This window comes from Pagrus major, chromosome 12 (genome assembly GCF_040436345.1).
Source record: "Pagrus major chromosome 12, Pma_NU_1.0".
Taxonomy (NCBI): domain Eukaryota; kingdom Metazoa; phylum Chordata; class Actinopteri; order Spariformes; family Sparidae; genus Pagrus; species Pagrus major.
This window is the reverse complement of record NC_133226.1, coordinates 3,404,034-3,415,997: the sequence shown is the minus strand read 5'-3', so window position 1 is coordinate 3,415,997 and position 11,964 is coordinate 3,404,034. Positions and strand designations below refer to the sequence as shown.

General features: G+C 39.0%; 1 protein-coding gene across 1 annotated transcript; it reads right to left on the bottom strand.

Annotated features, from left to right (window-relative positions):
• Positions 1 to 4,919: 4,919 nt before the first annotated feature.
• LOC141005955 (nuclear receptor subfamily 5 group A member 2-like) lies at positions 4,920 to 11,416 on the bottom strand. Its single transcript, XM_073478024.1, has 6 exons — positions 11,315 to 11,416; positions 11,006 to 11,147; positions 8,802 to 9,409; positions 6,296 to 6,415; positions 6,063 to 6,210; positions 4,920 to 5,173 (listed from the first exon to the last, which is right to left on the bottom strand). The coding sequence occupies exons 1-6, from the start codon at positions 11,414 to 11,416 to the stop codon at positions 4,920 to 4,922; spliced, it is 1,374 nt and encodes a 457-aa protein (XP_073334125.1).
• Positions 11,417 to 11,964: the final 548 nt, after the last annotated feature.

Here is an 11,964-nt window from a genome sequence, read left to right as displayed (position 1 = left end):
TTTGTGTTTCCGGGAAGTAAAGGAAGCGGCTTGTTAGCAGTGATGCATTTGTGGACACCGTGTAAACCCGTAAATTTGGATTTACCATCGCCGAGGAAATGACTGGTGACCAATATATATAAGTTCTGTAACCTGCTTTAACATCAAACCAGACCCTGAAATGGTCCCGAGTCGATCACATTAGGTAGCCTAGTGTTGTCTTGACATAGGCTTTACATTACTGAAGGTCTGACATTTGCTAATTGTAGTAGTGCCCATGTAAACCTGAGCGCTGTCTTGCTGGCGGTTGTGTCTGTACAGTTGGACTGCAGATTTGATCTCCACACTACATTGAACCCAGCATTCATGTTCGAGTCAGGCCTCTGTGCAGGCTACATGTGGACATATCTCTACTGAGAGTTTCAGTAATGGGAGTTGAAACGTTTAGGCTATTTGCACTGCAAGAGATAATGAAGGGGCCAAAAGTCTCTGAAACAGCAATGAAGCTGGGATCAGAAGGTTTAGCAGTTTAAATCCAGGACCCGTCTTGTAGTATTTAAGTCAAAAACCAGAGTAGAATACATTAATGCAGTACAATACTGAAAACAACTATAAGGCTTATTTTACTTTAGGAAAATGTAGTACTCCTTTTTCTTGAATGCAAACATATAAAAGTAGATGATAAAGATAATATTAGACTACTTAAAACAAGGCTTTAACAAAAGGACGAACCCGAAGAAGTTTGACACTTGGATGTAGCTCTATTGTAGTGCAATAAGAAAGCACTAAGACTTTGAAAATAAAATGCACACATACAAAATGTTATTTTGGCAGCAACATTTCTTCACGAGGCATATTCTGTACAGTTCTCCTCTCAACCTGTATACTGTACAGTAAAATCAACTGTGTTGTCTTGCACCAGGCAGTTGGATTTTTAACTATAATTAAGTTATTAAAATAAGTCATTGTTATGTGCTTGAAATGCCACAAGTGTGTCTCCATACAACAAAACACTGCTCTTCAGTCAACACTGTATAGTCATGCATTACAGGACATTATTCAGTGCTATGAGCAGCACAAACAAAATCTATTTACTTTTATTATGACAGTGTCGACAAACATCTCAAAACTTAAACAAATAAAACTGAAACTATCTGCATGGACACATACCACTGAGGAAAGTGAGAAAATTGTCATTTGACAGAGCCTGACCCTTGACCCTTCAGTGCTGGATATCCTCTGAATGATGGCTTGTCCTCATTAAGAATGTCTTTTGCTATTATTGGAGCATTTCCATCAGTAAACCTTTTCATTCACATTGTGTCCAAAAGTCTGAGACCACTTGAAAACCTCTAATGTTGTCACATAAACATGTAAATAACCAGAGTTTGAGGATTCAGAAAGTCAGAAGTGTCAGAAGAACAGAGAGACTCCAAGCAGCAAAAATACTGTCATAAGAAGGCTGTTAGAGGTCTTGGAGGGCACTAAAGCAAATGAGGGACGATCCAATTACTGAAAAGTCTGAAAGTCATGGACATTTTTCAAAGATTCAATTTTTCACTTAAACTGTTAAGCTGTGTTATCATTTGTAATGAAAAAACAAATGTATTAAATTCGAAACGAATGCTAAATAGAAGTATTTTGACTAATCGTCTCAGACTAGTGGACCCTGTCATATAGAATTAATTCACCAGCATGTCAGAAGGATGACATATAATGATTTAAATTAACTAGAGTCACTATTAATAAACATAAATTTAATTTCACCAGGTTCCCTTACTTCATTTATTTCAATCAAGTAAGACTATTTTTCGCACTGTATTCCTTTTTTCTGTCAGAGGTTAGCTGTACCGGAAAATCAGATTCTGTTAGATTAGTCCCGACAGAATACCTGTTCTGGGCCAGTTACATTGTGTATTTAATCATGCTGCCATGTTTTGTCCTTGAAAAGGATGGATGCCAACTCGATGCCAGCTGGATGTCAAGGTCGAGTAGGAAATGCGCTCCAGTGAGGTGGACAAGATCAGATAGGACGCCTCCACAAAACCAGATGAGTGCATTATGTTGATTAAGCCTTTTATTAAGGTACAAAGGGCAAAACAGGTGGCACAAGGTGTAATCAGTGGGATCTCAGTGACAACATAACAAAGATTTAATGTGCCCTGACTTTGAGCTGCAGGATGTGCCCACTATCTTACTCTTCCAAAATGTTATCTTGGACTAAATCACAAGCTGTGTCATGCGTCACAGCATGTATATTTCCAAAAAGCTAAAGTTTGTGATCATGCGGCAGCTATCGTCCTCAGCATCATTAATCATCCCTGCTAGACTGATCAGAACTCACACTTTGTGGCCAGGCACTGCTTAAGCCCACAGACCTTCATCTAAAATTATACTCCATGTCCCAAAGGTTTCCAAAATACCAGATACACCACAACAAAAACAAAATCAAATTATGTTGAAAAACATATTTGTCTTGTAAGCACATAACACATACTGTCTGTTTATATGATATATTTATGAACTGACGTGTATGTTGTACAACGTATGTTGTATGTTGAATGCATTCCTCAAGAAAAAAGAAAAACTTTGCCCATGTTTTTTGTTGATTTCAGACATTAAGATTCAGACTCTGATGACAATGTATTATATCCACAGAAACTGTTGTTGAAATCCTGGAATTCGTTTTCAATATGTTGTGTAAAAAACAGCTGTGTTGTCTTTGTGATGTGTTTCCTTTGCCTCAGTTGCAGGCTCAGACCTGACTCAGAACAGACTCAGAACATGTCGGACATGAAGCACACATTATTGTCTGGAGGTCCTGAATGCAGAATGCTTTGATGAAAACTGACATTATTTTTGTCACCTTAAAAAAACGTTAGTTTCTTTATAAACAATACACAAACAAAATGTGAACACATCGACACTAATTGTAAAAAGTCCTTTATTGAACACAAAGTAGACGTATGCACAGAATGGGTATTTTAAATGTATAGCTGAAAAGAAACTTTTTTTTGTATAATGAAATATGTTGTGTAGGATGTGAATATGAATTTACATTGATGCCATTTGGTGATAATATTTAAATAAACACAATCTAAGTCAAATATATTGTCTTGTAATATACTGTATGCTTGTTTTGTTGTCTGACAAGATATTTCTTCTTACCAGGACATTTTTACTCCAGAACATTCACTTGTTTCAAGCTAAGTTGTCCTAAATTATCATAATAAGACATAGTTACTTGTTACAGAATTTTTTTTTTATTGGTTCTGACTAATGCTTGAAACTAGAATTACCGGAACCCTAAAGCTGTATTGATCATCACTGACAGGTACAAAACTATTTTGTCTAAATCAGAATTTCTTATTCTAAGCTTTTGTTATTTTGCCATAGGTCTTACATTTTCATTTTCACCTTGACCACCAATAGTCTTAATTGTGTTTTTGCGTCCTTTGTTCTGCCCATATGCAGTGTCTGAATATGGCTACTGAGTCCTCAGTAATAAAGTAAACATTTATGTATTTGCCTAAATTAACATTTCTTTGAGCAAGCCAATCTTTTAGTAGTAGTAAAAGTACATTAATCTTAGAAGGGATTACTTATTTTAAGCACAACATGCTACTTTGTAGTAGCCTATCCAGGTTAAAATAAATTCACTGGATGCTAACTGTCCTAACAAATGGTATTGGTGAGGGAGTGATTAGCACTCAACAAGAAGGTTGTGTAGCTGCTGGCTGCAGCTGGTCTGTTGCATTTGACCTGTGGTGGGTGAAACAGCGTGTAACTTTAAGCATTTTTTCCTTCATTATGAAAATATAATTATTAAATCTTTTCTTTGCAGCAAGACAATAAAAATTGTTTTTAGTCTGGCTGCACTATCTATGGGTCCTTTGACATATTTCAAGTAATATTTGACCCATTTCATTGTTTTTTTCTTACTTTTGCAGAGACATGGAGAACGGACTGAAAGCAACATGTAGACTGTACTAATTTCATTAAGATTGTCCCGATTAATTTGAAAGATAGTCTAATTACAATAAAAAATTGAACCAGTTTCATGTGGCCTCATGACATCCATACACAGCACACTAAGATGTCAAGCTCTGCTGCTGGTTGTATAAAAATCCAATCTACTCGAGCTAAAATGTATCTCATTATTTATAACTCATCTTATAATTGATTTTAAGTAACAGTTATGGAGCAGCTTTGGTTTTGTTTTTCTTCATGTTGAAGGCTAGCAGTTTCCAGTCTTTGTGCTACAATATAGGCAAAACACATTCCACACCGATGTCTGTAAATGATGCACAGAGATGAAATTGACATCAACATCTCATCATTTGATGCTCAATTTAATGGCAAACATATTTGCCAAAAGTTCAGATTTCTCCTTCAAGTAGAATGTTTCAGCAGCTACAAGTCACATTTCCCCATTTATGATATCATTTTTTGTACATAATATTGCTAAAATTCAGCTTTAAAGTACAAAGTATACTCGATTTATGGGGCCATTGCCAATGTCGATATTGGGGAGTAAAACAAATTCTGATATCAATATATCGGCTGATATACCCACATTTTTTATAATGAAGGCAGGATATTTTACAGTTCAACAATAAACTTTACCGTCTAAAATGACATCAGTGCACTAAAAACAGTAAACCAACTGGTAATTTAACGACTAAATCACCCCAAGTGTCTGTTTTCTACATTATAATCTCTAAAAAAGTTTTCATATTGGTGTATATTGGGCAACATATACACCAATATAGATGTATCTGTGATAGGCCAATATCATTTGATAATATCGACCAACAAATTTATTGGTTGGGCTGTCACAAAAAGGGAAATACCCAGGATAATCTCATTGTTTTAGATATTTATTACATCTTGATGCTTCCATATGCTAACATGTGGACAATCACAGAGCCTCTGAGTCTTCATGTCCAGCTGCGCTTGGCATGGAGCATCTCAATGAGCAGGTTGTTGCAGGGTACCTCAGCGCTCAGGTGTTTGCAGTACAGGTAGTCTTCAGCGAGCATGCCGAGAGAGCGTAACTCAGACAAACACAGCAGCAGGTGAGCAAAGCGTCCAAGAAGCTGAGAGGAGGTGCACAGTGTGTACTCCAGCAAGGCTCCTTCAACCTGCTCCTGCACACTCTCAATGTACTGATGGTCTTCAAGCTGTTTCACATCTGGTCAGTGGGGGAAAATGAAGTAACAAGGAATGAATGTATATTCAGGTCTCTGCTGCTATGTCAAAGAGAACTGGGGGTAAATGGACTGTATTAATGAAGCGCTTTTCTAGTTTTGAAAGCATTCACCAATTCACCATGCAAGGTGCCACCTGCTCATCAGGAGTGAAAACAATTCATACACACTCCGTTTCTTGCCCAAAGACACTTTAACATGTTGACTGCAGGGGCCGGGAATAGAACCACCAGCCTTCTGATTGGAGGATGCCCGATCTACCTATTGAGCCACAGCCACATACTGATATGTGTTAGTTTGTCAGATGCCTGGTCATCAGCCAGATGATCCACATCCTGTCTCAGTCAGTACTAACACAGACCCAGTACTGGCACACTGACGACAGATGGAGCAAATTGGATGGAGTTAAGGACGGAGGACTGTAGTGGGAGCAATGGGTGTCAGGTGTGATTGCGTGACAATGCAAGGGTCAGGTAGGAGGGTCCCTTGGCATCCTTCACAGCACCACACAACCCATAGGACAGAAGCAGGATTTGCTTTTTTTCAAGACTAACTCTGTTACTAAAGCTGTACACAAGTTGAAGCAGCCATCTGTGTTTGACCAGTGAGGAAAGCTCAGCACTGCAAATACGGCTTCCATAATTCCTGAGCCATCCAAAACTACTTCCTCCAGAGCAGGGCAGGAACAGAGAACCTGTTCCTCTAGTCCACATGCAGGTAAAGCCCTGAACCCCTGGAAAAGCTCTGTTTCTGGAAACATGCTATAATTGCACAGATGTTTGCATTATTGAAACGTACCTGGGCTGAAAGCACACATGTGAAACTGTTTCCAATCTGAAGTGTTATGGATTAAAAGCCTCAGTTGTCACTAACCTGGGTTAAACAGGATGAGGAACTTGATGCATGCAAACTCTTGGCGGTCCACCTTTAGGATGTGGAGCTTGTCAACCAGCTCCTGTCCTCTCTGGACTAGGCTTGCCAAGGTAGGACCAGCATGAGAGGCTATGTATGACAGCTCCATCTGAACCAAACAACACATGCAATGACATCTGGAACAGTCATGGATGTGTTCTTCATGTCACTTTTCTGATAAGGAGGTGACTCACCTCCCACCCAGTGACCAGCAGCAGACTGCCCTCTCTGCCGTACAGGACCTGTCTGGAGATGATGTCCAGAAGCAACAGGTCACTCCAGCAGCTGTGTAGCAGCTTCATCTGGTCACTCACCTTGGAGCAGAAAAAATGATTTAAAAACAATTCAAGTACATTTTTATACAGTTCATCAGTTATCAGCATTTTAACACTCAGACCATGACAGCTGACGATGCTCACGTGTTTAGCAGGTATAATGTACCTGTGAGGCTGATGGAAATGTCATTATACACATATTTGGACAGGTGGAAGGTAAACCAAAGTAAAGGACAAATTAAAGGTTTAGACCAAAGTTTTTACAATTCATCCTTTGTAGAACATGAACGTCTGGAACAACTTCATGGCAATTCATCGATCAGCCGTTGAGACATTTCAGATTGGACTGAGTGTAGCGTCATTCATAGTAGGACGCTCGACACTTTTGATAACTGATAAAGAATTTAAACAGCCACACAAGGTTTTCAGTTAATACTTTGGTGAAAGGTTTCAGTTGTCTCCATGGTAGCCAGACGCTATTCTCAAGCTGCTGTGCTTAATTACATAATATTATCTGATTGTCCAATCACATTGTGGTACAAAATATGATGATGACGGCAAAATGTCGATATTTGTTTTAGTTAAAAATATGTCATTTCTGTTGAGTGGTGCTCATTTAAAGTGTCGTGCACCCCACCATAAATGAGGGTGAGGGTTAGGTGGCTAAAAACTAAAAACGCTCAGCTCTGCCTCTTTACATCTTCATATTTGAGTTTGTACTGGAGTGGAATCTTAATGTCTTAGATGCAGAAACTTTAAATTACTTCATCCTCATTTTGGAACATGGACTTGGTTTGCCTATCATGCATGGACAGCATGCATTTCTGTTTTCATAACTTTGGGGTAGGGACTACACATGGGAATGCTTTGTCTGCAGATAACTTGAATGTTTCTTATACTAACTTTTAAAATGTCAATTTGATATTCCTTTTTATAAAAAACAAAATTATATACTGTAGGTCTGCAACATGTAATTGTGATATAGTATTCGTATATTATCCAATAATCCAAGATAAGACTCAACAGAAAGCATTATATCATAAATACCACTGTAGAGCCATAAACAGAATCAGGATAAAACTGTATTTTTACTTGGATCAGCTGGTTGAAAATGTAGACTCAGAGGAGAAATATGTGCAAAATATGAATAGAAATGACTTCAGATGGAGTTTTATGGGTGTGAATAGTGTGCAATGACCAGAATACTACAGCACAAATGGGCTGAGCTGTGGAACTGCACTCATTCTTGTCACCATAACTGCCATACAGCACTAGTTTGGTATTACTACACCATCTACTGTGCCTCTCCTCCTACAGGGACACATGGCAAGATGCTGAACTTGCACAGGTGAGAAAAAAACACAACAAAATGCAGCCAACAGAGACACAGAGGCAGTCATCTTCCTGTCTCATGGGAGGCCTTTAGCTCCCATAGCTCAGTCAGTACTGTGTAGAATAATTCAATTTTGAACACAATTTTCATAATTTTTCACTGACTTTTGACGTCATTCTTATGTTTAATATTTAGAGATTTAAGATTGAATTTTAAGCACTGGCATGGCATAGCAAAGATTGTGTAATTCTGGAATTTTATTGCAATGTTAAAATGTGATAGTCTAAACCCATTCAGTATTCAGTTGACTAATAGAGCTGAATGGTCTTATTTCTGTCAGCAGAGTGCAATAACTGCTCAGACAGTGTTTCAGTCTCTTCAGTCAGACCTGAATGTACGTGTGATTCATCCTGTCAGCATGTGCTCATCAGTCAGCACATTCCTGCTATAGGAAGTTAAAGGCAAACATGAGCGTGGCTGTTCAATGTGTGAATGTGTAGGTGTGTGTTTGGTTGTGTGGGCAGGTGCATGTCTGTCCAGGCTCAGAGTAAGTCTGCAGTCACAGTGAAATTTTGATTCACAGATCCTTGTGTGGTCACATTTGCTCTTTAGACCACAACAAGATCTGTAACAACAGCTGGATGGTTGAAAGATGCTGTGGACAGTAATCATCTGCTGCTCTTAATCCAAAACCTGTGCTTTCTCCTTCAATACTGATGAATTTATGTCTGATCACTGAGTGCAGTGACATTGTCTTAATTTGGAGGCAACCTAACAGTGAGTGCAGCTAATCCTATCTTTGAGCTCATAATAAGTTTTGTATGTTAAGTAAAAGTAGTATGTATGTAAAGTATCTTTTAACTCCGGCTGTCAAATGTAGGAGGAAAAAAAGTGAAATTTGTCTCTCAGTTGAAGTGGAGTGGAGTACAAGTAGAAAGTCGCAAAAAATGGAAATACATAAGTTAAATACAAATGTATCTATATGAACTCTCACTCTATAAAGCATTGTGGGACAATAGAAGGATGGTGTGGACGGTGCGTCTTGTAGTTTGCGATGAGCTCAAAACCCAAAACCAACAGACAGGATCTGACCTTGAGTTGTTTGAAGAAGATGGACGTACGAGCCCAATCCACAATGGAGAAAAGCGTCTGGTCAGCCATGAGGCACATCAGGCTGAAGGTGCTCCCGTGTTTCTCCCAGCCCGGCTGCTCCTGCAGGAGATGAGCAGTGATCTTATTCTGCAGCTGCAGCTCATTTGGATCACAGCGCAGGAGCTCCATCACTAGGGGAGGTATCCTGGGACCTTGTGGAGAGAAAATACTTGAGTCTGAGGCAACTCCTGCAGCAGAGCCTGGTGGACTTGCACAGTTGTTAATGCACTCTGACTTGATGGTCCAGTTTGAGAGGGAGGTGCACTGGTACTGGGTGGAGGGCAGTGAGCACAGTGATGGAAGCTGGTAGCTGATACCCTCATTTTGTCCTATGGGTAGTGTGGTGCTGTGAGGGATGGGAACTGGGTTGAGGCCACCATTAAAGGTGAAGTCTCTGTGGTGGGTTGAGGAGACCAGAAGTGGGCTGCTCTCTATTCTGAATCCACTCGCTTCAATCAAAGCCTTCCTCTGCTGCTTGAGGGCACGATCACGCTTGTACATGGGACCAAACTTGTTTCTGCCACCTCGCATCCGATCTGCACGAACAGCTGATGAGAAAGGTTCATTTATTTAGAGTGATATTTCAAGTGATATCTGTTGATATGAACACTCTCTCCTACATGTCAGATAATTACTTAGGCTGCTCATTCAGAGGGCGAGATGTAAATAGACTTCTCAGCGTGTCGATGTCATACTTAGTGTGCCCTTTTTGTCACAATACTAACTTTACTCCCAAGTCAATTTTTAATCACAAGGTATGATTAGGGGTGAACAACATTTAATTTCAGAGGGAGCAAAATAAATGACACTGCATGTACATTCTAGATGAGTCCCTGTTAAATAATTACAGGGTACAGTAATGTTGTTACCGACTAACAAGACAGGAGAAATGCGAAAAACAGTAACTGTGTTGGTATCACAATACATTGTAATGTTATATTCTACTACATTTTATGATGATATAAATAAATGATAAAAACATACTATCAGTTTAGTATAAATCATTATTGCTGCTGGTGAACAAAGGTGCACCTCTGTAGCTATGGCTATCAGACCATTATCTGTATGTTTTTGAAATAATATTTAATTAATTAATCAGATTATTACCTATTGTACTTTTTACTCCACTACATTTATCTGATAACTTTACAGATGGCATGCTGCATACAGCAAAAACAGCACATTGTTTTTTAAATTAATCTATTTGATTGGCAATCAGGAAAAAAAACTTATACAGTATGTAACAGTATACAGCATATAGACTACATGCATGTAAATATATGTGTAATTTACTTAATTTTGTAGTTTTGATACTTAAGTATATTTATTCAAATACTTTAAGACTTTTACTAAAGTTCTATTCATATGGGCGACTGTCTCTTTGACCAAATTAATATTTCAACACAATATCTTTACTTTTACTCGAGTATGACTCATATTCAACTTTACAGCGGACCAATCAGCAGCCGGGCAGTATGTCCAAATTATGAAATTATGATGAACCGTTTTAAAGTTTGCTGACTGGAAAAAGGTTCTATGATTTATTAAGATTATTATTTAATTAACATATCCAACACTGCTTCCAATTATTATTATTATTGTTATTATTATTATTATTATTATTATTATTATTATTATTGTTATTATTATTATCATTAAAGGGGCCCTATGTAAATCTGGAAAAGAAATTCAGAAACTCAGAATTTTTATATTCACAATATTAATGAGGTAATAATACAAACTCAGAAATATGTATTTTTCCATTAGTGAATAAACGAGCTGTTCTCAGAGGAAAATAAGGTCCCAGAACACTGTTTGAAGCTAGAAAGGTGGCAGGGTCCGCCACATAGAAACAAAGTAAAACATTATTAATTGTGTTGTCCTTTAAGGTCAGTTTGTTTATTCAGTTTATTCAGTCATGAAAACAAAGAGAGTTTGATCATTTAGTTTGTTTAGGCTCCTTTAAGAAAACAAGGTTGAAACATCGACCGCACCTCGATAAAATAAAATCCAATTAGGATAAGACAATGACCTTCTCATATTCAATGTAAACTTTTTGGAGACATCAAAAACATGTCAATAATTAAGGAAGGTTGTGCACAGTGAGGCTGGGTCTCACTAACCTCACTTTAACACCTCCTTACCTTCCAGCCGCATGCCGACATGCAGACACTTCTGAAACCTGCAGGACGGACAGCGTTTCCTCTGGGTCTTATCGATCCTGCACTCCTGGCTCTCTGCGCACACGTACTTCTTGTTGTTCTGGACCGTTCTTTTGAAAAAACCCTGCGCGTGTTGAAGAAGAGGAAGGATCTACTTGGAGAGGGCAGGTATATGTTTGTGGATAACTGTTTTACAAGCTCTCTACCTTTTCTTATAAAAGCTATGCAGAACTAAACAGTCACACAAACCAAAACCATCAGAACAAAAGCAAACGGTTAAAGGACGGGTACCTTGCAGCTTTCACAGGTGAGCAGCCCGTAGTGGTACCCAGAGACTTGATCTCCACAGACCGGACACAGCTCCTCCAGACACGCGTCATGTCTGCACTGCATTCTGGAGAGACGCACCTGAAAAAGCCAACATGTGACTGCTCTGTTCCATCAGCCATCTCTGAGAGAGAGAGGGGGGCACAAACAACACTAAACTTTGATTTTTAAGAATCAACAGAGTCTGACACCAGAATCTGTCTGCTGCAAAACCTGTTCAAATCAATCAATCAATCATCTTTGAAGCGGTCATTTAAATTAGCTCGAGAAATGCATTCTGTTATAGATATAGAGTCTCTACCAGGGCAGACACGTAGTCAGTAGAAAACTCTTTGTGCCGTGTACTGACTGTCCTACCTGTTCAGTCAGTGTCCAGCCTCTGTTAATGACCTGTGATCTGAAGTCAAACTCGCTATAAACGCTGAGGATCGTGTACCTGCAGATGTCACGTGGAGCGCAGTGATCACCTCTGCTCTCTGTCATCATCCTGTGGAGGAGGGAGCTCTCCATGGTCCTGATCCTGCAGCTGTCAGAGTACAGGTCCAGGCTGGAACTGCAGCCAATCAGCTGTCTCCTCACTGACTCACCTGTCTGTGTACAATATACCTTCATAG